This window comes from Takifugu rubripes, unplaced genomic scaffold (assembly GCF_901000725.2).
Source record: "Takifugu rubripes unplaced genomic scaffold, fTakRub1.2, whole genome shotgun sequence".
Lineage (NCBI taxonomy): Eukaryota > Metazoa > Chordata > Actinopteri > Tetraodontiformes > Tetraodontidae > Takifugu > Takifugu rubripes.
Window position 1 is genome coordinate 31738 of NW_021821661.1, and position 26063 is coordinate 57800.

The window sequence follows — 26063 nt, forward strand, 5'->3', positions numbered from 1 at the left end:
CCAAATGCAGACAAGATGGTCGGCCAAAGGCCAAGACCAGTGAACTCTAGATGAAGTGAAAAGGTTAGCAACCGAAAGGTCAACACTTGGTCAGTGCACTGTAGTCTTCAGAGCGCTGGAAACAAGGTACGCTGGAACATTCAGTTGTCCTCAGGGTCATATAACCCGCTCACAGAGGGAAAAAAAGGTGTGTATTTTTAAATTTTGGATTCTTGGTTAAGATAAATCAGGTGTTTAGATGTCCATCATCTCAACCAGATGTGAGCCTTCATTGTTTAGAAGACTGGATCCTTGATTGCACAGCTCATTAAACCATTTGTTGGATCTGTCAGCGTGTTTACTGGTTGTGAACACTCAAACTGACCAAAGGTCAAATCCTCTGACCTCTTCTCTCGCTCCCGTTCTTTGACCCATTGATGCGGCCAGAGGGAATCTAAGATCCAAACCCAACCTCCGCTCGCAAAGCTTCAGTTGTGCCGTCTGATTGCACATTTCAATCCCTCAGCACGCAACGTCGAGGGGACGCATCAGTGCGTCGTATCGTATCACTTAAATCTCACTTGTCATTACGAGCCTGAAGACACAGAATCGCCTGGTCCGAGGGGGGCGGGTTCTGGTGACAGGACATCTCCAATCCACTTGATGAGGCTTCAAATTGAAAAGATGTTTACATCATAAGTCATCAAAGCGGCCCCAGTCACACACTGTTGCAATCCAACGCGTGTTTTATTACACACACTAATATGTTGTAATTATGTGTGCACGGATGCTAATGAAGGCTAATGTGTCGTGTGTCACCGTCTTTCTTTCTTTCTTTTCTTTTTCGTTTCTTTCTATCTTTCTTTCTTTCTTTCTTTTTCTCTTTCTTTCGTTCTTTCTTTCTTTCTTTCTGTCTTTTCTTTCTTGAAGACTTCTAGTTCTTTCTTATCTTTCTTTCTTTCCTTTTCTTTCTTTCTTTCCTTGTCTTCTTTCTTTCCTTTTCTTCTTTCCTGCTTTCTTTCTTCTTATCGTTCTTTCTTTTATTTGACCTGTTTTCTGTGAGCAGGAAGAAACTTGTGTCTTGCGGTGTTTCACTGACCTCTGTGAACGAAAATCACCTCCGGTCTGCTTCAACCGAAGAGTGCGTGATAGCAGGTTGAATGCCAGGACTGAGCTTTTTGCCTCCTTCCTCTTTCCTCCACATGCGATGGTCTTTCTTCTTCTCTGCAATGACTTCCCTTTCCAAAGGCCGCTCTGTGCCTGCAATGTGGATGCAGAGCGCTGGTTTTTATCCACTAATAATTGTGGTTTGTGTCTTTATATTCTCCCCACTAAATCGCACATTAGTTGCATGACGGCTCACGCCCCGTGTGTCTTCAGCCCCCCCCTTCGATAATCAGTGACACAATAGCTGGTAAGTAGCACAACAGCCCAGCCGAACTAATCCCTTGTAGTGTCGGGGGGTGGCATGAATGGCGAAGCCGCCTTATGCATTTAGGTATGCTCACAGCTAACTCATTAGTAGCCTGAATCAAAGGCATGGACACTGGCTTTGTCCCAGGCTGGCCTCTCGTGCCACAGACACTGAACTCGCTTGAGTGGAGTTGGGCTCTGTCGCCTCAGGGGGCCGGTAAAGAGCCCCCAAGGGATCACAAAAGGCCATAAGTGAATTACTCAAATCCAGCGGAGAGGGGGGCCCCCGTTAGTGCTAACTGTAACAGCTAGTGGCGGCTGTGTAGCAGTGGGAGGTGTTTTTCTCTCTCCAGCCTGCGTGTGTGTGTGCGTGTGCGTGCGTGGTGTGAGGAGTGCATGTGTGTTCATGTGTGTGTGCAGATGGACAGCCAGGACTCATGCAGGGGGGACCAGGAGCCTTTGTTGGCTCAACACTATTGTTGGAAGCTGTCTTGTGTAATTACTGCCACAGCTTCTATTGAGCCGCTCCGGCCTGTTGCCGGGGACGAGTGGACCGAAGGCCCCTCGCAGTAGAGGCAACGATCGTGCTCTGGAAACACTTTAACCTGCTCTTTTGCATAAATATTCCGTTCTGAATCGTATTTAAAAGAAGACGTTGCAAACTCTCCTGTTGTTGGTAATGATATTTGCCTTGTTAATACAATAATGCCTATTTCTTCCATTGGTTGGTGGTCCGGCCTGGAGGCCTGCGCAGTTTCAGCCTATTTCATCAGCATGCAACGCTGTAGCGTTCACCCAAACTACAGCAGAGAGATAACTTCATTTCGCATTCCCGATTTTTATTCTTTCCTGAATTCATACCAAACAAATAGTGCATTTCCATGAACAGGGCTTACATATTCAGGGCTGCCCAACAGCCATTTTTGAAAGCCTATTTAATATCTCATTAGGACTTACAAGAACAATCTTTGCTTTTGATTTGTTGTGGCAGCAGAAGAAACAGACTTTGTTCTCTGTTTATTTAAAAGTTTTTAAGCAGTTTGATTGAATTTGACTGCGACTGCAAAGAAAAGTCCAATATGCAGCCCTGGATAGTATTTTGCACTTTGACCCTTTTCATCAAATCCACAGCAGGATTGGGACTCGGGCATTCTTATTATCGAGTCTGTCTGTGTGCCTCTGTTGTCCCAATTGCACGGTTTAGAAATAGAACACAATGAACTGATTGATGACATGACAAAGGTTGACTTCCCCGAACCGAACGCTGGCCCCCATCCTGGTGCAAATGGGCCCTCCAGTTTCCCCCCAGTGAGCACCAAAGACCTATTAGCTAGAGCACAACCAATTTAACATGTCCAACCACATAAAAGCTCATTGGTGTCAGTATATGCGATCTGTTGATGGCTAAACCGAGCGAATGGAGAGACCTTTCACACGGGCTGATGAATGAACTCTGTGATTCCGCTGCTCTGGCACAACATGGATCATGTGGGTGCAGCGGCCAGCGAAGAATCAAGTCAGCAAAGACGCCCCGAAGTCATGGTTCGATTGAAACTTTCAGTCTCTGTTTCCAATCGTTCTGCACTGGTGTTGGGCGTCAATGGAGCGTCAATGGAGCATCTGGTGTTATTCAGGCTATTTTAATGCTGCTCACCATTAGCATAACTGTGTCAACACAACTGGGCTTTTTACTCACGCACACGCTCAGTCAATCCCAGAGACTCCACCTTTTACAGGGAAATCCCTGATGGCACTGTGTTTGCCATCTGATGTTGACTTACATGCCATCACTGTCCTGGTGCCTGCGTATTCAGACATCCCAGTATTCCTGTATCCGTCACCTCCAGTTCTTTGAATTGAAGCATGCGGCCCGGTTCTTGCTGCTGCTGCCTTTAATGTAATCGATATGGTTCCATGCGGTTGGAAAGATCACTAACCAAAGGTGGCATCCGACCCGATACAGCTCAATACACTAACTATTGTCAGCTAGATCAGGTCCCCCGTCATCGGCATTGATATGGACAACGGGATGAGGGCGACCGGCTGGAGTAAAAATAGTTCCTTAGATCACGTCATATGAAGTCAGGCTTGTTTGGAGAAGCTCTGAGGGGACGTTGCTTTTTCAGTGTCACGAATGCAGAGTCTGCTGCACATTCCTCTCAAATATTCAGCCGACGGAGCTCAAACGTTAAGGTGAAAGCCTCGGTGAAAAAGAGACAGATTACGGCCTAATTAAAGAGGGCAGTGATGCAAGAGCATTTGTGTGTTTTGTGTTTTTTTATTGGTTGGCAGGACATTGCTGCGCTCTGAGCAGCCAGAGCATTCTGAACTCTGGGTGAACTCCTGCTCTCTGCCGGATATTATCGAGTGAGTGAGCCTGACAAAATATTTTTAGGATGGAGGCAAACGCAAGCAGAGGGTACAGGCGGCAGAATTTATAAAGCAAAGAGGACACATTTGCATGGGGCAAATAAAACAGACGGAGGGATGAACCGTCTGTAGGTGGACGTCGTGCAGGCAGGGGAACGGGTCCAAATGTCTCACCTGTACGGCTGGGTATAAACCAGGGTGGTGAGAGGAAGAGTGAGGGAGGAAGAGAGGCAGATGTCTGCGTTGCACTTGGCTCACTTCTGCAGATCTGATTGCATTATTTGTTAGCCAGGAGAAAGAAAGCTTTTTCTTAACGATTTAACTGCAAACAGAACCAGAGGAGGCTTCCAAAGCTTGCTGCAATCAATTTTCCTTTGTGTTAGGACACAGTAGGAATGATGGGATGAGAAATAGCCATGTATCCCGCTCCTCTCCTGGAAATTAATAGCCACAAAACTAAAGTCGGTGTAAATTAAAACCAAAAAAAAAAAGGCAAACAGCAAATCTTCAAGTACCTCAAGCTCTGTGTTTACTGCTCAACGTGCATCCATCATTCAGGGGAGCAGATGTTGCTCTTTGGGTAGCCGACTGCTGTGGTCTGAGCATTCTTGTGAGGACGCCGCCGTGCCTGTTTATGCCGGGGCGTGCTGTGTTTCCCTGGATCTACGGCAGCGTTCTCTTCATGATAATAAATATGTCAAGAAATTAGCATCAGATGGCTAAAGGCTGCAACTGTGACGCTGCCCATGCAACAATAATCAGTGTCATTAATCTCTGGTTTGGACGCACAGTTAGCGAGTGGATGTCTGTCTGTCTGTCTGTCTGGGAGGGAGGTTCCCTTATGTCCACGGCGTCCAGACCCAGTCCGCATGGGCCGTAATCCAGATGGGTTTTCCGTCCTGCCAGGCAGAACATGCTTTCACCAAGGAAAGTTGGATTGCAGGGGAAGGCGTTGGACTACCTGGCAGGACAGAAATCCCAGCTTGGGTTACGGCCATGGAGGACTGGTTTCTGGGACACCACCGCTTTGTGTTTGTGACCTGATTAGAGCCAGAGCCGCAGACTCCGATGCTCTGGACCAATCTGTGACAAATCCTCTCCTCATGACTTATTCATCAGCAGCAACGTCACCATGGGTGTGTGGTCCGGTCAGGTCATCCCATCAGCAGCGGGAGCTCAGCACCATCCAAGACGGAGTAGATTCAGATTCACGCCCCCAATCAGTGGACTTGTGCAGCGGCGGGAAAAGGCCGAGGAGGGAGAGAAAGAAAAAAGAGAGCAGGAAAAACGAGACAATGACGAGGTGGCGGAGAAAAGTGTCACACTCTGTTTCTGTCCCGGGGAATCATGTTGGAATTGGCTTCCTTTCAGAGAGCGCGCTGTTAGACGGAATCTAAACAGCTGCCGGCTTTACGCGCAGCGCTCACGCACGCTCACGCGCTCGTGCGCGCTCACGCACGCGTGCACGCGCCGCAGCCCTCCCCCCGCTGCAAGTTTGCATGCAGAGCTGGGAAATTCTCCGTGCTAATGTGTCAGGGTTTGTTTTCATCATCGAATTACAAATGTTTTAAATATGCATCACATGCACACTCACAAACACACCTGCTTCACATTATCCAGCCAGGGCGCTACGTGTCTATTTCCTGTTTTCACACACTGTCATCAGTCAAATATAGAGCTGCAAGAGGCTTCGGGTTCAGCTCCTTTTGACTTCTCAGGAATGATCGATACAGACACTGCAGATACAGACTTATGCTAAACGGAGACCATTCTGGTGTTGGTTATAGGAATCACAATACAAAGCTGCGTGTCGAGAGGTGTTTCTAACCCAATTTTTTACCCTCACGAGTCAGCCCGGCCCAGTAAAGCTTCAGAGTTTGGAGGATAGACGTGACAGCCAGCAGCCACGTGAGAAGCCGGTGTAAATATAGCAGCCTGGGGTTGATACCTGCATCTTGATGAAAACCCGGACCTGGATTCCTGTCTGATATTGGTTCAAACAGGCTGTTTTACACACATTTCTGCTCTCTGCCGTGGACCTGCTGCACAACCTGTAAGTGAGCTCAGGTCTATTTGGACCTTTGCATAGTTTGACCTGTCAAAAGCAGAAGGAACAGAAACTCTATGCTAGTTTTAGGTGAGGAGGTGAGCTTCTTTTTGTTGTTGTTGTTCAAAAGCAAAGTCGTTTTCACTTTGAAGTCGCTTGACTCCCGTGTTTTTTATTACGCCACTGGAAGGTTTTCTTGCAGTTTTCCATTACACTCAACACAACCATCCTCTGTTCCTATCAAAACAAGGATGATCTCTTGTTTTTCCTCCTCCGGAGACCACAGTTACGGTATGATGCCCAGTGTTTTTTGTCATGCTTGTTCCTCAATACAAACAACTGTTGTTGAAAGCACTTCCCCAACTTGTAAATGGAGATAATTGACAGCTGTGGTGCATTTCATCTTCAGTCTTATACGTGCATAAAAAAGGCGCATCCAACCTTGAGAAATGAAAACGAGAAATGAAAACTAAACACGGGAACATTGGAGGCTCCTTTGTGACTCACGAGCAACAAGGTCTCAGAAAGGAAGGAGCGAGGCCTGGCGAGTGGTGGGGGGTGGGGGGGTGGTGGGGGGCGATAATAACATCATTGTGGCTGTTTGAAGTCGCATCAGGCCTATTTCCCAGATACAGTAAGTACAGGCTGTCTACATGTCTCGCCACTCAAAGAGCCACATTCATGGAGGCACTGCCGCCCTGACAGAGGGCAATTGGATCTGCCGGATACCTTCCCTTCTCACGCAATGTTGTGTAAACCCAGGAAAAATGACCTCAATATATCCTAAACCAGTTAAGGATGAAGATGCTGCGGCTGCTCACATGTCTGAGGCATGATAGCGGTGGTGATAGCTTTATAAATATCCCCTCTCATGCTGCGAGCGGAGCAGCACGGCCAGATCGTCCTGTCAATACGGCTCACATGAGCTATTGTGCAGTTGGATGGCTCTAACAGACACCATCTGGCGGCGTCCTCCACACTTATTTGAAGCTTCTTATAGAACATAAACTTGTTAACGATTGAACTGAGGAGACAAACTCTGGATGAGGTAGCCAGGTTTTTTTTTCTTTTTTTTGAAAGAACAATTTGAGTGGGACTGGAAAGTTTGTTATAATGTAAATAAAGTTCAAACACAGTTAGGGAATTAGTGTGATTTGAAGAAGCCTGATATTGATCAGATATGCCAGCTACTGAGAATAAACCCCAATTTTACTCCAAATAAATGTAATTTTCCCTTAAAATATGTGGTTCTTCCTTTGATCGCACATCTGTTGTAGCTTATTCAGGTTCATTGACGCTGCATTCAGATGTCAAGGCAGCAGAATCGTTTTCTTTTGTATTTGTTTTGCCGTCTCTAAGCTTGTTACCTTCCATTTAATCTTTCCTCTCTTGTGGTGCCACCACCCCTTGGCCTGGAGGCCTGGACAGTTTCAACCTGACGCTGTGGTGCTGTAGCTGCAGCCACCCACTCGCCCTCCTTCACTCTCTCTACCTTTTCATAGCTCTCGTCTGAGTCACCGAGGGCGCTTTATTCTTTATTCTATATGATTTCCTTTATATAAGGGATCAGGACTGAGCTGCAGCACCTAAACACCTTCACAGGCCGACACGCCACGCAGCCGGACAAGGTGTTGAATGATGTTGAACACAGCGGTGGATGGAAGAATGAATCATGATTCCGTCCGCCTCGTCTTCATCCATCCATCCCTGATCCCACTGCATTTGTTGCGCTGTGAATGGGGCCAATTGGGGCTGAAGACCTTTAAACGTACTGGCAGAGTCCTGCAGGCGCAGGCGTGGCCCGTCCTGCCAGATAATTAGGCGTGATTCATATTTTCCATGAAAATGATCTCTAGCTCTTTTGTTTAGACATCGCACACTGTTCATCAAATCAAACAAGTGTGTTTTATTTTCATTTTCAATATTTACATGCTTAAGAAATTAAGAGGATGACAGAAGATCACACAGATTGCAGCCTGTCTGTACGGCTAATAGATTCTCTTGTAACACCTCCCATGTTTAAGTCAGCAGCTGGATGGATAGCAGAGTCAAAACACCTGCCAGAAGCCTTCAGGCCTGAGCCCTTTCTCTTGGCAGCCGTCTCCTCCCCGCTACTTCAGTCCGGCTCCTTCTCATGCAACCGTGCTGGGCCACATTCTCGGTCAATTTCCAGACCATATTGAGGCTGTTTTGTGGCTCCCCTCCCCCCTCCTCATGATGTCATGACCAAAAACACAAACGTAGATTTGATGAGCTCCGAAATCTTTGCAAGACGTATTGTCCGGCGTTTACAGCGTAAACTGGCACCTTTGATCACGCGGCTGAAGAGCAGATAACGATGAACTCAACAAGGTTTGTATCTGCAGTAAAATTTATATATGAATGCAACTCACTGACGTTGTTCAGTAACGCTACAATCCAACTGCCAGTAAAGTTTGGTTTCCGGCCAACTTGCAATCTAAAGATCTTTGATCTCAATCTCAGGACTAGTTTTAGACACGTCTGTCACAAACGAGGAGTCCAACAAATCCCATCTTTATTTGGGAATTTGCAGTATTTTCAAAAGGCCGTCCCGTTGTTCCTGTTTTCTAAATCAGGCCTACCTGCCTGTTTTCTGCGTCTGGTTTGAAATGCCATTCTTCTCGTACATATGCACGTCTCCATAACTGCTTGTCCCAGTTATGGAGACGTGCAGATTGAGGTGAGCAGCAGTAGCAGGGGAAGGTAATGTCTTTCAGCTTCAGCCATTACTGTCCTACCGAGTGTTGAAGAGTATATTTATAGATTTCTCAAATACATTATTTTCAGTGGAGCTGACAAACTTTTGACGTGTATTGTTTTTAAAAATGCCCTGATTTATTCACTTTTACACCTGCATTCTAAAGGCCCGCAGACAACTAAACAGGACAATCAGGCTGAAAAAAAGAAAGAAGAAACAAAGAAGATTTAAAGCATTTGTAGTAGGTTCCAAATCCACACACGTGGAGCTAAAAATAGACACGTGGAGCCCGTAAAAGTGCCATGTTAGCATGTTGTGGATGCTGAAAGAGAGCTGCTCACTGTCCCTTTGAGATAGGCTGTTGTGTAGCATAGCATAGCATAGCATAGCAGTAGTAGTAGCAGCAGTAGCATTAGTAGTACAGTAGTAGTAGTAATGGTAGTAGTAGCATTAGTCGTACAGTAGTAGCATTAGTAGTAGTAGCAGTAGTAGTAGTAATGGTAGTATTAGTAGTAGTAGTAGTAGTAGTAGTGGTAGTAGTAGTAGTGGTAGTAGTAGTAGTGGTAGTAGTAGTAGTAGTAGTAGTGGTAGTAGTAGTAGTAGTAGTAGTGGTAGTGGTAGTAGTAGTAGTAGTAGTAGAAGTAGTAGTAGTAGTAGTAGTAGTAGTGGTAGTAGTAGTAGTGGTAGTAGTAGTAGTAGTAGTAGTAGTAGTAGTAGTAGTAGTAGTAGTACAGCGCATGTGTGCATAAACAGCACATGTAAAGCTGACTGAGCCAGCAAGGGGTTGCGTGACTAGTGCAGGCGAGGCTGTGACCTCAGAAAAGTGGTTATGAAAATGATCTGTTGAAGCGAGAGAGGGGGGGAGGGAGAGAGGGGGGAGGGAGAGAGAGGGAGGGAGAGAGAGAGGAGGGAGGGAGAGAGCGAGAGGGAGGAAAGAGAGAGAGTATGAGGTGAAATGTACAGAAACATGCAGACAGAGAGCAACCCTGGAGGAATTAGTTCAATTACCCTCTAACTACAGCCATCGAAGGGCACTGGAGGGCTGCCATGCACATGTGCACGCACGCAGACGCACGCAGGCAAACACACACACACACACACACACACACAGACACACAAACACGCTCTGCATACGTGCTTCATGTATTTAAGCCATAGCAGCAGCAGCAGCAGCAGCGCCGAGACAAACGTGGTTGACACTAAAGAGGGAGGAGCAGAGACAAAGAGCCGTCAGGTATCATGTTCTCCCACCCTGAGGCCCCATATGGAAACAGTTACAGACAGACAGGCGTCCAGGCAGACAGACAGACAGACAGACAGGCAGGCAGGCAGGCAGACAGGCAGGCAGACAGACAGACAGGCGGGCGGGCAGGCAGGCAGGCAGGCAGGCAGGCAGACAGACAGACAGACAGACAGACAGGCAGGCAGGCAGGCAGGCAGGCAGGCAGGCAGGCAGGCAGGCAGACAGACAGACAGGCAGAGCCTGCGTTTCCTTATCTGCCCTGTTCTCTCAGGCCAAACTTATTAACATTCATCTGCGGCGCTCTGCCCTATTTATTATTTCCACTTCGACTATATGATGTTGATTCGAGGCTGAAATTCCACTAAATTCCGATCGAGCAGAGTTTCCTGCTGCTGTGATTGGAATAATTAGAAGCTGCATCAGTTTAGTGTCCATTATGTGACTGGTGAAGGCAGGAAACTTCTGGGGAAATTAGATATTTACTGTCATTGTAAACTACAGAATTCATTGTAGAGGGATTTGAAATTACACACATTGTACGTTTTATGATCATGGACTTGATCATTGAGATTTAAACCTTTAAATAAGTCAGTGATAAAATAATAAACACAGCATTACTACAAAACAATCATTTATCTGCTGAAGCTACAAAGTTAAAAGGTTTTCTTTTCTTTTCTTTCTTCCTTTTGTCAAACTGTGTATTTTGTGGGTCTTAAGGTTTATAAATGTTAGTAGATTTTTAATAGTTGTGAAAATAAGATGCCAAGTAAAATTAAAATGGAATTTCAAGAAGCATAAAAAAGTTTCGAGAATCGCTCCAAAATCACAGATAAAAATCCCCCAAACATAATAATGATAAATAAAGTTTTAAAAAAAGCTAATTCAACATTCAAAATATCCACATGCTAAAGATCAAAGTGTTATTATTATTATTATTATTATTTTATTATTATTATTATTATTATTATTATTATTATTATTATTATTATTATTAATAATAATATATTTTGTATACCAAAAATACATGTATTTAAAATAACTTATTTTTTTAATGATAACAATTTTAATGATGTAATAATAATGTAATAACGCTGCAGATTATGTAATTGCCAAAAAGATCTTTGTGCTTGATGTTGCAACTGATTATTTATTATATTAAGATTAAGATGTGCTTTATTCATCCCCGTGAGGAAATTGAATTATATAACGTAACATTAACATTAATAACAAACATATACAGCGGGTAAATTTCCGAGCATCTTTAAATGCATCGACAAAATCATTACAAAAATAATGAAAATTTCAAATCAATTCACAGAGGAAAACCACAAAGGAGATCTTCACTGAGATCTTCCAGTTTCAGATCTTCCAGCTGTGTCCAAGACACAAGTCTGGGGGAGACCGGATGAAAGGTGGCAGGAGCGGGAGACCGAGTGTGTCCACGTACGGGTTTGATTGCGTGTGAACAGTAATGCTAGTCTTCCCGGAGCACAGTGGAGCACATTGTATCCATGCATGAGGGGACAGCAACACGGTGGGGGGGAGGGAGGGACGGAGGGAGGGACGGAGGGCACACCAGGACAAGGGAGAGGAGAGGACAGAGGACAGGACGGGCTCAGCCAGTCTGTGTCATGACAAGTGTGATCTTCCTTGTCAATCTGGGGTTTCCGCATCTCACACAGGTCTGAGCTGCGTTTGACGCCCAGCACACGGGAAAGCGGGCGGCGCCGAGTCGTCACGGGCAACCACGGCAGGGGGCCGAGAATGTTTCTGTTCAAAAAGGTTGTAACACCAAACTCAGAAATCTCAGGGATTTCGGAGTGAGCGCAAATACCCCCAAAATTCCACCCCGCTAAGCTGGAAAGTTGTAGCGTCGAAGGTTGTTGGGAGCGCTGGTCGCCCGAGAGAAACATTCCAGAGTGGAGCAATTGTTTAGCTGAAGGCCGGCTCCCGGGATTAGTCGTGGGGTCAGGAAGCCGTCGGATTTAAGGTTGTAGAATTAGAGGGATGGAGAGTATTAAATCTTTCTCCACTAATCTTAAAGCAGAGGTTTGAGGGGGAAACAAACCACAGAGGTTCAGATGGAAGGAAAAACACTCTGAGATTTCCTCCGAGGAATGACCAGCACCTAAAAACAATGTACACATTCCTCTGGGTGTGTGTGTGTGTGTGTGTGTGTGTGTGTGTGTGTGTGTGTGTGTGTCTAGGGTCAATATTTACACTATATCCTCTCCTGCAGAATCGCTCTGTCACAGCACCTGAGTGTCCCCCCAGCAGACCCCCCCCCCCCCCCCCCCCCCCCCCCACACACACACACACCGCCTGTCACTTTAACTGTCTCAATGGCTGAGCTTGATTGGGGCCAATTATGACATGTTTTCAGCTTTCCCGTGGAAGCAATCCATTACAGACGAGTGGTGCCAAACCACCTCTCCCCATATGCGTATCCCTCCGACCGTCATGCTAGTGCTCCCTCCCCGCACAGCTGTTACAGTCACACGGAAACGTTGGGGATTTGATGGCGTGTTGCTGCTTTGATATTTGTAATGTATTCCTCTCTTGTGAGTGGTCACCCGAGGACATGTGGCGGCTCCAAAGAGGGTTTTTTTGGCTTCCTGTTGGTCACGTGACCATCTGTTGATATGACAGATTTCCTTCTCTCACTACTGCGGGGTTCCAGTTCCGAGGGGGAGAATCTTATTTAGCTCCTTTTGTGTCCTCTTCTGCTTTTAACCTCACATCCGCACAACAAATGGATGATGATAACAGGAACTTCTACTATTTAGATGATTACTGTAGTTAAGCTTTAATTCAGAAAAATAGCAGAGCAGGAAGGACATTCCTTTGTGTTTTCCAGGTAGATGAGGTGACTGTGCTGACCTCTGACCTCTCGGGCACACTGACCTGCTTATTGATGCCAATGTTGCCTCTGTTGCTCTTCTGATCGTGATGCTTGATACTAAATTATCGTTGTAGACCGGAACTGAAGCCCCTTCAGCTCTGCTGTTCCATCCTGAGACATCCTGGAATCAGCCGTTTGTTACAGAGGAAACTTTAACCAAGTGGACTCCTAAGATCAAATGAGTGCAGTTAAGTCCTGGAAAAGAATCTTCTTTTAGCTTCTTCCCTCTATTAAAATGAGTTGCTGGATCTTGGCGTCTCTCCAGTCGACAGCGCCATAATTAGAATACTTTAAAGATGACTCTGGACAAAGAGAATTGTTGTCTTAGTGAAAACCATCTGTGACAGACTCAGTTGATATAAAAGCCTCTAAGACAATCTTCTGTCTGTCTTCCTGCGGTCCAACATGGACATGATTACAGTCCAATTGCAGCCTTCAGTCCTTCAGAGGACTCAAGTGTTTCTGATCAGCCCCGTTTTCCTTCACTTCCCTCGTCAACTCATCACCGAGGACGTACAATTGTGTTGCGTTTCTTGGCCATTTGTCTCTTAATCACTGAGCGACGCTCCTCCTTTAATAGTGGCCCTTAGAAGACATAACATGTCCCTGCTGGACAGTTGCACTATTTAAGGAGTTTGCTCACGTCGGGATAAACTAGCGGAATGTTGCTGAGCTGATGAAGAGCCGAGGTGCTCAAATGAGCCACGGGGGGGGGGGGGGGGGGGGGGGGGGGGGGGGAGACAGGTACAGAGATGGACATAGATGGACAGAGACGAGACAGAGATGGACATAGATGGACAGAGACAGAGATGGACCATAGATGGACAGAGACAGAGATGGACATAGATGGACGAGACAGAGATGGACAGAGACAGAGATAGAGATAGATGGACAGAGCCAGAGATGGACAGAGACAGAGATAGAGATAGATGGACAGAGCCAGAGCATGGACAGAGACAGAGATGGACTAGGATGGACAGATGGACAGGACAGAGATAGAGATTGACAGAGACAGAGATGGACAGAGAGAGAGAGGATGGAACAGAGACAGAGCATAGACAGAGATGGAGTTGGACAACAATGGACAGACAGAGACAGAGATAGAGATAGACAGAGCCAGAGATGGACAGAGGACACAGAGGGACAGAGACAGAGATGGACAATAGACGGAGATAGAGATAGACAGAGGACAGAGATGGACATAGATGGACAGAGACAGAGATGGACATAGATGGACAGAGACAGAGATAGACTGAGCCATAGATGGACAGAAACAGAGATGGACAGAGACAGAGATGGACAGAGACAGAGATGGACAGAGGAGAGACATAGAGATGGACCAGATTGAGAGCCAGAGACAGAGATGGACATAGACAGAGACATGGATGGACAGAGTCAGAGATGGACAGAGCCAGAGATAGACAGAAACAGAGATGGACAGAGACAGAGAGAGATGGACATAGACAGAGACATGGATGGACAGAGTCAGAGATGGACAGAGCCAGAGATAGACAGAAACAGAGATGGACAGAGAGAGAGATGGACATAGAAAGAGACAGAGATTGGACAGAGAGAGACATAGCGATGGACAGATTGAGAGCCAGAGACAGAGATGGACAAAGACAGAGGACAGAGAGAGGCCCTAAAATGAGCTGGCCACAGTTGCGTGCCATGGTTTGTTTTCAATACTGGCCACATGTTTGAACATTGCGTAACTTCTCCGATGCGGTTTGTAAATCATGATGTATTTTGTGTGTGTGTGTGCGCGCGTGTGTGTGTGTGTGCGTGTGTGTGTGTGTGTGCACTGACAGAAAGCTTACCTGACAGCTTTATCTTAATGTAAATATGGTTTTATTGACAGACCCTGCCTGGTAAAGCCTGCATTACTCACCGTTTCCCTGCCAGTCCCATCATTCACTGCCGCTCCGGTTCGTTCCGGCTGTGTTTCCCTGTCCCGACTGTGGGAGCCGTATTCCAATTAAAGGCTAATTAAAGGGAGATTCCATGAAACAGGCTCGTCTTTGTAGTGGTGTTTGCACAGGTGCTGTGCATCACATGTCACGGTGGCGTTGGGTTCACACACCCTGGGTCGCCCCAGTGGCTCGCTCACATCCATACCATTGATAATCTATAACTATTGCATCATGGGATTAAGTATTCCACCTTGACCCTGTTAGTTCTCTAGCAGCGTGTTATTTAATGTAAGTCATCCCAGAATAAAAGGCCTTCTGGGACCTGACGACAGTTTATCTAATTTATCCAAAGTGTAGTTTATGTATGTTCAAAGGGAATTTTAGCAAATTACACTCTTATGTTGGGAAAAAACAGGAAGATTGTGTGTAATTATGGAGGCGTGCGCGCTCGGCACAGCTGGCCAGCTGTTTGTTTGGATCAAATGTTGTCCTGATCTGAATCACATGATGGGGACACACACACCCACACACACACCCACACACACACACACACCCACACACACACACACACACACACCACACACACACACACACCACACACGCTGGGCATGAGGTGGAAGGCCAAAGGTTGGTTACATGGAACCAGTCAGTGCGCTGATCACCGACCACCCACAGAAAACCAGCCTCTCTCTGTCCACGACTGCTGAAGGATCTCCGTGCGCTTCCTCCAGGGCTGCTCCAAGCATACACGGGATCTGCATTTCCACTGACACACACCGCGGAGGGAAGGCCTGGTTGAGCTTAAGCAGATGAGGGTTGTTATGGAGATAAAAGGACTCGTTTGGTCACGGAAGGAGCAACTATGGGTTTAATGGGTCTGACAGGTGAATAAATGGTTGAAATCCATTAACCCTCCCACGACACCAGCTTAAGCCACCTAACCATTAAACCGGCCTCGCTCGTGTGTGCGCGTGTGTGCGTGTGTGTGCATGTGCTTGTGAGCAACAACACGGTTTAACTTGGGAGTCCTGCCTCACTGCACGCGATTCATGGGAATCTGTGCTGGTTAAGGATTTACTGTACACGCTTTTAGGGAATCCCAGAGCTCCGTCCTCCCCACGCACGCACGCACGCACGCACGCACGCACGCACTGCACGCACGCACGCACGCACACACACACACACGCACACACACAAACATGCCATCAGGGTACAGAGCTGATAGAGTGGTTAACACGGGTTTAAATGAGCCAAAAAGTTTTTTTTTCCTGCTCTGTTACTTCTCTTAACTACTCACGAATACAATCAAAATCAGATTACAATAAAAAAACAGCACAATTAAATATTTGCAAAGAAAGCAGAACTAGGCAGAAGCATTTCTGTTCCAGCTGGCAGAGGATCGACTTGGCTGACTGTCAACTGTCAAGTTCGGTTTAATTGTCCCTTTAACTTATTCACAAAGGAAAACGTCGCTTCAACAGCAGCAGGTTCGTAGAAATGGTCCTGAACAGTTGTTTTTTTTAAATATAGGGGATGGAGAATATCTCTTTGGTCACTAAAATGTCTTTTTTGTTTGCTTGTGCTGCTTCTTCATGCGACTGAAGGTGAATTTCGGTGTTGTGGCACAATGAGACTAAATGTTTAGACAGGGGGAAGCTGTGATCACCGGGGAAGAGGAAGAGGAGGCAGGAAAGGTGATGTCAGGCGATGACTTTCACATCAGGGAAGTGTTGAAACGCGAGCGGCTTTACAACATCCTCGCCGCCGCTGCAACTGTCTTGTCGGACGTCGAGCCCAAACATGAAGTCACACACACATTTAAAACCGTTTCTGTGAGAAGCCTCAGAACCTCCCCGGAACCGTGAAGGAACTCACAGCAGTTTTGCTGGGTCTCCAGCATCAGAGCAGGTGAAGCTGCTGCTGTTCACCAGCTCCCATGTGCCGACCAGGAGCCTCTGTGTGAAGATGAATGAGCCTGGGCCTCCTACAGACCCCAGGTCTGCTTCGCTAAGACCCACTAAGAACCAGAGTGAAACTTGAGGCATGTTTGGGTCACATCTGGAGCTCCATCTGACTCCCCTTCACAGTGCAGTGGAGCCACAGAGGATTTCTCCTTCCTGCTAACACATACTTGTTCATGGTTTTATTGTCTTGCTGGGGAAAAACACTTTGAATCTCATTCTCTGCTCATTTTTATGACAGTTCCCACCCTGGCGACTCCTTTCCTCTCGCTCTGTATTTAATTTTCTCGTCCAAGAGGAGGATTCGACTCTTTTATTTGCTTTTTCGCCAGTTTGTCAGTTGCATGAGAACCGGTGTCTGAAGCCTGTTGAATGAGGTTCTGGTGTTATTGATGAGACGGAGTCTGCAGCAGCTTGTCAGATCATTACCCTAAAGCACCATGAATCAACAAGATTCTGGGCTAAGCGCTGGGGTTATATCCCTGGCTCTTCAGCGTCAGAACTGTGGCTTTTCCAGTGATGCGAAGCATCACCCATCGTCCATCTCCAGCAGCCCTGCGCTCACGTGGACCAACCTGGATCTCAGGCTGCACGGCGCGCTGTAAAATTTGGTCTGAAGATGTGTCTGTGCCGGGACGGACAGATTATAGCAGCTATTTAAAGATGAGAGGCCACAGTGAAAACAAAACCAGGAAGACAAGACCACACACACTGCCGTGAGAAGAGAACGGCGGAGGTTTTCTCCCTCTTCTCCGTGGCCTCTGAGCGAGTCCGGGACAGACAGACGTCTCTCAAACGTTGTGCTGTCCTTTAAAGCCCCCCTGATCGGACTCTGAGAGCATGGAGCGGGACACTGAATCATCTGTCACCAGCTTTATCGGTATCGTCTCCCTGATGGACGCATGGACACACACACACACACGCACACACACACACACACACACACACACACACACACACACACACACACGCACACACACACACACACACACACACACACACGCACACACACACACACACACACACACACACACGCACACACACACACACACACACGCACACACGCACACACACACACACACACACACTCGCACACACACACACACACATGCACACACACACACACACACACACACACACACGCACACACACACACACACACACACACACACACACACAGGTGCGTCTTGTTGCCGGTGCCACCGGATCAACTCGTTGAGCTGACAGAGCTTCTCGGAACACTAATTAACTCAGTGGAAGGAAAACCAGGAGAAACCTACAGCAAGAACCTCCTTTTCTTTTTGTGAGGTTATTTTTTGGATTCATTTATGAAACGGTTTCTCATGTGCTACCACGTCACCACGTCTCATAATTGAGAATATAGAAGCCGTGGCAGGTTCCCCCAGCGCTGCTCTTTTAGACATGCTAAGTGTGTAAACTTGGCAGGGACAAATTTGTTGATTGTGCGCTACTGATGTGACCCATCTGGGGTTGAAACCTCGTATTAGGCCTTCGCACGCGATTCCCCACCACTCCCTGAGCTCATCGGCTCACCTCCCCCTCCTGTCACATGAGGAACAGTTGCAGCACTGTTGTTGGTTGAGAGGGATGTGGCTATTTGGCGTGTTTATTTTATGTGTGTGCGCACAGTGTGTGTAAGTGTGTGTAACTGGAGAATGGCCACTGAAGTGGACAGTCCAAAGCCAACAGCAGCTGTGAGTCCTGTTGGAGTGTTCTTCAAGAGACGCCAACAACTTAATAACTCTCCGAGACTCTCCGAGAACGTGTTTTACCTTACATTTTATGTCACATATCCATCCAGCCAGGGAGTTAAATGTGTGTGTGTTGCTTTTATGCTGTTTTATAATGTTTTTAACGTTATTTGGGAACATCGTCCCACCTCGCATGCGAGCCTGTGTTGGGATGACAATAAAGTTTCCTTGAATCCTGGAATCTTCGCATCTATTCAGACCACAGAAGGTCAGATCAATGACGAGGCGTGGCACCATTTGCAGCTCCGAGTGTGACGGAGGAGGCCCTTCCTCGGGCAGCAGCGCCAGGAGCGCCGCGGGCTGCAGCTGATGTGATCCCGCGTCCCGAATATTTCCTTTACTCCGCACACATCCTGAAACTATCGCAGAGGAATTTATGTGCCGCTCGTCATAAATCAAACCTGAGCTGAAAGCTTGAAATATGAAGAAGCGGTGATGTAAAGTGGAAGCCGGAGCAGCGCCTCTCCGAGAAGTTGTGTTCTCTGCTGCTCGCTCAGACATTTTCGGCCGGTGCCGTCATATATTGTGGTTTTGGTTCCTGAAAATCCCTTTTTGAAAGCAAAGGGAAAACTGATGTTAATAAAGGACAGAACCTGAGAGAACTTCCCGGGTGAAAAGGTGAAGATCGATTCGAACTGTAAATATTCTGAGGGAGATCTGAGCTCCACGTCTGATTTACACTAAAGCACCAAAGGGGAACTTTAAATGTGGCTAGGCTGGTTTGCTAATTTAATGCTAATTTAATTAGCATGGAGGTAATAATGGAAGGACGACAGCGGCGTTCCCTCAGAATTCCCGTACCCTTGAAAGTCTTTCTGCCCCTTGATTTGATACAAAGAGCAGATTCTCCTGGTTTCCTCAGCACTTTTCTGAACAGCGGCTGTTAAAATTCTTCCGTGCCCCCCCCCCCCCGGCCGTGACTGCTGAACTCATCTCTCCCTGAGCTGGAGCATAGTTTGGCATTTACTGGGCTCTTTCAATGTCATTTTATTCATTTCTTTGACTTCCTTTTTCTATATTCCTGCCGAGTTTTTAAAGTCCTTTAAAAGTGGTCGCAGATGTTTCAGAGTGCAGCTTGTTTGTGTCAGGCAACGCAGCGAGACATGAACTCCAGTGTTGTTGTTGCGATGCATCGACACAGAAGCGTTTGGGTCACTGCTGCCCCGTCAGCCTCTGCGTCTCTGTCCTCTCTACACACCAAACACTCGTCCCCCTCCAAAACATCTCACTCGAGCGCGCGCAACGTTTGTGTCGATGATGAAGTGCTAACAGGTAGAAAATGTTCCAACACCCAGAAATGGGCAGCGGTGGAACATTTGGCGCTCTTGCCTGTACGATGGGAAAAATAGACTTTTTGTTTGGAGTGTTGTTTTTAGGGCCAGGCAAGTCAGTGTTTGTCTAAACTCTAAAAATCTCCTCAGTTGGTCAGGCATTAAACGCAACACACACCGACATACAAACATCACGCTAACACCAGATGCCAGGAAGCAGAGTGGCGGCCGAGTGGCATCTACAGCAAAGCCCCGTCATGCGTGACTCTCCCCTGACTTTGCCTCTTTTAGCAAGCTTGCGTGATCCTGCCATCTCCTCCCATCAGGCTCTGTGTCCCTGTATATCCTTCATTCACTCTCCGACACACACACAATCACACGTTACGCCTGCTGGACTCTCACACAGGGGAAATGTGACCAAACCAAGTGATCGGAGCTACTGTTGATAGCATAAACAGGATTAGCGCTGCGATGACAGGCAAGCAGCACAGATGGGAGAATGTGAAGTAGACGGCCACGCTATGTCCACACCTACTTAGTTCGGCTCATTTTCAGGTTGTTTTCTTGTGGGTGACACCAGGGAGATCCAAGATTGGTCACCTTCTGCTGGGCATGACGATGCTCCTCCTGAATGAGAACTTCCTGCCTAATACCCTTACAACACAGGGGTGAGGTGTTAGGAGGAAGATAATCAGATTGTTGTGGGTTAGAAGGCTGCTTAAGGAATTAGATCCCTCGTGGGCCAAATTGTTGTGTGAAATTTCAGCAAAGCACCGCTGGTGACAGGTGACGTGCAGAAAAATCCCATCGAGCAGAAGCTGTGAGGTCCAGGACCTCTCCTTCCTGTCCTCTTATGTAAGTGAAGACAGAGCCGTTGACAGACGGACAGACTGTCACAGAGGTGGACGTGCCGCAGCACGGACACACAACACCTCCGACAGTCGCCGCTGACTGACAGCTTAATAGCTTTCATGCATTAGGCATGACCAGCATCATGGCTATCACTTGATCCTTCTCAACAAGGGACACATCGGCCACCTCGCCTCCATTTAATTACACATGGGGAGACGCGCGCGCGTGCGTGTGTGTGTTTGCTTACAGTCTGGACATGTATTTGCACACATGCATGTAAATGATTTGGTTTATATGAAGCAGTTATTACGCTGCGGGGAGTGATGTGTACTTACCATTTCAAGAGGCGCACGTTTACACAGTACAGAAATAACAACCCCCCCCCCTCCCATTTTACATACACATACACGCGTTTGATAATGTCATAATTCTGGTTGTCCATCCAGCTAAAGAGTGGCTTCTTTTTAATTTAAGGAGAAACACAAGTGAGGAGCACACCTTGCTGTGGTCACCACGCACCCTCAGCTCAGTATTCTGTATAGAATTGCGTGCTGCCGCGGCATTAGTGTCGTTTCCCTCCCGTATGGATCGGGCCTGGGGGACCATCTGCCCAGTATTATTTTCCTCAATGGGCCCAAACAGCTTCATAATCTTTTTAACAGATTACCTCCTCGTTACGTTGGAGCTGTATGGATAAAAGGGCAGCCTGACAGGCTCAGCGGTGAAAAAGGTGCAGCCTTTTTCTCAGAGAAAACCTCTCGAGCTTTCTGGTTTGTGGCGACCACAAAATGGGCGATCATGGCTTCTTTACTGGCCAACAGGGAGGAGCAAACGACAGGGATAATCTAAGACTTGCCTCTTTTTCCCTGTTATTTTGAGCAACAGGAGCGAAACTCGCTGGCACGCAACGGCGAAGGTACATCCTCACTGGCGCGCTTCTCCCTCTCTCCTGACCGGAATGAAGCGAGACTAAAGCACAGGGCAAAAATGGAACAGTTATTACCCTCCGAGCCTGTTTCCTGTTTAGAATCCGTTGGATAGTCCATTGCATAGTTGCGATTTTTTCTCATGAAAACGGAGCTGGATTTCTGTGCAGGAAGTGGCATTATCATCAGCCAGACTCAAGGGTGTGGCCTTATTGTGTGGATTTGCTGATGTAAAGACCCATTTTGTTTCCAACTCTTTAGTTTGCTGAGTAAGCACAGCTGGGGTTTCAGCCATTCCTGTTAAAAATCAGCTGAAATGAGATAGCGACAGTTCACCCACGATGACTGCAAAGAGATTCATTAATCAGAGTAACTGCAGTAAACCAGGCACGCTAGGAAGACGCACGGCGTGCCGAAGGCCCAGGAATTCCAACTTAGCCATTTGTTGCTGAGGTTTATGCGACACATCGCCGGGCCACCACTGAGGCCACTCTCACGGGCTGCTCCTCACTTTCAGAAGGAGCGAGAGCCAAACGTGGTTTGGTGCTTTCGTATCTGTGGAGCTCAGCAAACCTGCAGCTGCCACTAAAACCCTCCAGTCCTGTTCCGTTGCACAGTCACACAAAAGCCTCTGTTGACTCAGATCCTGTCAGTGGTCTGTTTATGCTACACTATTGGCTTTACGTTGCCGTTAATGATCAAAGACTTGACGACAGTCTCTCTGTGTGTGTGTGTGTGTGTGTGTGTAATGCACACACAGTGTACACAGTAGCAGTGTGCACAGCAGTGACTAGCCTGCGGGATTTTCCCGAGGGCTCGTGGATCGCTAATATCAGTAATATCATCGTCGTTAGCGGAACAGCACCGACGCGCGATCCTGTTTGTGATCATATCGCGTCTACATGCAGGGACGGCTGTTGTTTATGCTCTCTTTTGGATTTTCTTTTTTTTGTTTAATCTCTGCATTCACGTCCTCACGTCCTAATCCCTCTGAAACAGAAGTGTTGCCATTTGTTTCCCACTCCCAAGAAAAGTGCTGTGCATCTATGGGGACAAAAGGGAATTGCTCTAAATCCGGCCACTGGATCCCTACAGATGTATGTCAGAGCGGACCAAATAAAGCAGCATCAGAAAGATTAGAAATCTCAATCAGATTTGAATCCACTGTCAAAAGTGGCACCGAGGATGATTAAAGTATAAATCATCAAGAGGGCCAGAACTGCCTTATTCCAAAATCCCCCCAAAACTATTTTCATTATTTCCATTTTTCACCAAGTTGAAACAAAAAAAAAGGGCTGGATTTGGACGGGGCCAAGATCCGGACATTTGATCTGTGGCATAATGAAGTATTAGCTTCCATTACAGTGCAGGCTTAACCTTTTTGCAGAGCACCATTGAGCGCCTGCCAGCAGTCATCAATATTTAACAGCTGTTGCTATTATGAAATTCTTTATGGGCTAATGTGGCTCGCCGGCTTGCACGCAAGGCCTTGGCCCGCCGCCAGCACCCTGTCAGGAGGAAGGCGTGGGGGGGGGAGATTGACAGACGGTTCGCTCGCGTGACAACCAGCCCTTGATCAGCCAGCTTCTCTCTCTCTCTCTGCTGTGGATTTCCTGTGTATGTGTTGAGAGAGAGAGAGAGGGAGGGAGGGAGGGAGGGGGCAGTGCAGCGGGAAGGGGGTGGGAATAGTCAAAGGAAGTGGCTGGAAGCCAACCAAACCTCAACACACATATGCACACACACACCATTTTCTCTACTCACGCAAGCCTTGTGGTGGGGGGGGCTGCTGCTGCTGCGCTGCACAGCGCTCACATGTTCAGGTCCAGAGCGCTCTTTTACAAGCCAAGCACACATCTTAGGTTCGGCTGCCAAAGGATGGCACCCACACCGCCGTCATGTGGGCGACGCACCCAGACGGAGCGCACCGATCTGGCGGGTGTCCCTCCACTCTGGGGGGCATTTAAGAGCCGCTCTGCTTAACCAACATCAATTAAACGGATTATTATTATTATTATTATTATCATTATTATTATTATTATTACGTTTTATAGGCTGTTCAGTCGTTAAATCAAGCATTTCTTTTATCCAGCTCTCAAATCAGATGATTTATCTTCTCTTAAACTTCTACTCTACCTCCAACTTACACGATCCAGCCTCGAGGAGACGCTGAATAAAGTCCCGAGCAGCCACCCGCCGAGCAGCCACCCGTACGTGAATATTGTGCTGCGGTGTAGCGTGATCTAAATAATGGACACGGAGCATTATCTTCCATTCCATTCAAAACACAAGCGTGAAAATGTTTGAGGCCGTGCGATACTATTTTAAGTTTCGTGCTTTTTTCTTTTAAACGAACGCTTCGCCGTACAGGATTATATTGAAATATTTATTGGTGGATTCATTTGGACTTTTGTTAGATCTCCGTTTTCTCCAGAACGTCTGCTGGGGACATTATCTTACTTCAGAAAAAGGGCTGGAACCATCCAAACCCCTCAGCAGGCTGGAATCAGACCTCAATGTAGAGACGTCTTTTCATTGAAGGACAGAAGCACGTCTGATGTTTGCACGGGCTCTTGGATCACGTATCCACTAGAACCTGAGCTTCGCTCTTTGCTAAAGGAGCCACCTCGTTTGTTGGGTGGTCCTGATGTTGGATCCTGTCAGAGCAGGTAAACGTCCCCCCCGCTACAGCAGCGCCTCTGTTCTCGTTTAGGAGAAAACAGGCAAAAAAAAGAGACTCGAGCAGCAATGAATCGAGGCTTTGCTGGCAGAGGAAGTGATGGTGGCGATAATTAATCATCCCCCGTGTTTGCCTTTCCTCTCCAAACACTGTCGTAAGAGAGAAAACAAACCGATTTCAGGTGCTGAAGGAGGAGAAGAAAGAAGCTTATTGGATTCATTTCCCTCTGCTCATCCTTACAACAGCCTGGTGGGTTTACAGCATTTGTGTTTGGATCTACAGTGGTCTGCGTGGCGCCCGGCGTGGCGGCCGGTGTGGCGCCCGGCGTGGCGCCCGGCGGGGCGCCCGGTGTGGCGTCCGGCGTGGCGCCCGGCGGGGCGCCCGGTGTGGCGTCCGGCGTGGCGTCCTGTCAGGACGTTGTTTTGTGCAGCAGTGGCAACAGGTAGAACCTGGAGCACCGCGCAAATAGTTGTTGATCTCTTTGCAATGTTGAAGGATGGGGGGGTTGATGGGGGAGGAGATGTCGAGGGCTATTGCAGGGGCAGGAGGTGGTCGAGGGCTATTGTAGGGGGCAGGAGATGGTCGAGGGCTATTGCAGGGGGCGGGAGATGGTCGAGGGCTATTGGGCGAGGGGGGAGCGAAGCCAAACGGGGCCTATTTCTGTGAGCGGGGGCTATATGAAGCATCGGAAGATGCACGTATTCGTTCTTATAATGAGGTGGTGTCTGTGCGTGCGTCGCGTGACTAATCTGTGCTCGCTACAGTGAGTGACGGAGCGCAGGGCTGATCTCTTGGAGTAAGCCACATGCCCCCTGACAGCACACCCACAAGAGAAACACGCAAACATGCCTGCAACACGCAATGCACATGTGACAGTTCCGCACGCCACTATCTTATAGGCTAATTACATGCATGCGCACTAGCACGGCAGTAAGCTCAGCCAACGAATGTATGCGTGGAGGTCGATGGACTATAAGTTTACTTTGGGAGGTGTATCGTCAAATATGAGCGGGGGCCACCGTCTCGGCAATTTCCATTGAAGAAGGAGTTCCTTCTGCATAGACAAAGCTGGTTTCATCGATTAGTGATGGTTGATCCCATCCTGTCATTAAATCCTCCAGTCTTCTACCATAGTAGAAATGTCTGCCACACACTCCCACCATTAGCCTCACTGCCATTATATATTGAACTTTATGTCCTGCAGTGAACCACGACAAGACCTCCAGGAAGCACATCAGCAGCCCTGCAGCCTCCAACCCTGATCAGAGGAAAGAGAGCCTTCCTCTGGGCGGCGCCGTGAATGAAAGCAGCCTCCTCCTGGAGGTAAGAAGCCGTTTGCTTTGTAAACTTCAACACCGGACGAGTGGATGTAAATCCTTGCATGCTGTTGTAGTAATATTAGAATCATTATTATCATGTCATTTCCTCCGCGGTTGGATCTTTGTGAGCCGAGACGTGCGTGTGCGTGCGCGCGCTTCCCGTCCTCCTCTGCAGGGCTGTGGTGTTGCGTGACATAAGAGTGTGAGAACCGTTGAAGGAGGTGGACCCTCGTTGCCAGTTATCAGTGTGTGTTTCTGACTGCGTCGCTACGTGTGACAGCGAGCGGGAGAGCGCGAGAAGAGCACATAAAGCTTGTCAGCGTTAATTAGAGTCGCCACATGCCTCAAAAACTGTTTCATAAGGTTTATTTCATACATTGAATGAGGCAGATCATCAAGATTTTAAGTCTTTGCATGGCTAAGTTGCCAGATTCTGTGAAAAACGGCGTAAAATGCTCCAGTGAGGGATGGTGATGTTTGAAAAGTCACGTCGCATCACGGCGACAGCCAGCGCTACGTGCGTGTTCGGCCATAGGGAGCCGAGCTGAAGCAACGATGCTTCTGTTAACGTGTCGGGCCGGTAAACAAAAGGTTAGATTGACCGTAGTGATGTGCTGCCTCCCGTTGCGTGACTCGACCTGCACCCGGGCCTCACGGGGAGGAAGCGGACCCATATATGATTGTGCTCCACTGTTTTCC

The 26063-nt window shown here is 47.6% G+C and overlaps 1 protein-coding gene across 1 annotated transcript in view; it reads left to right on the forward strand.

Moving 5' to 3' along the window:
• Positions 1 to 26063, forward strand: part of LOC115246413 (uncharacterized) — a gene marked incomplete at its 5' end in the record, with an annotated part of 38829 nt that overhangs the window by 5811 nt on the left and 6955 nt on the right. Inside the window, one exon of the mRNA XM_011607737.2 lies at positions 25250 to 25368. Within this exon, the coding sequence (XP_011606039.2) occupies positions 25250 to 25368 (119 nt within the window). The remainder of the gene's footprint in view (positions 1 to 25249; positions 25369 to 26063) is intronic.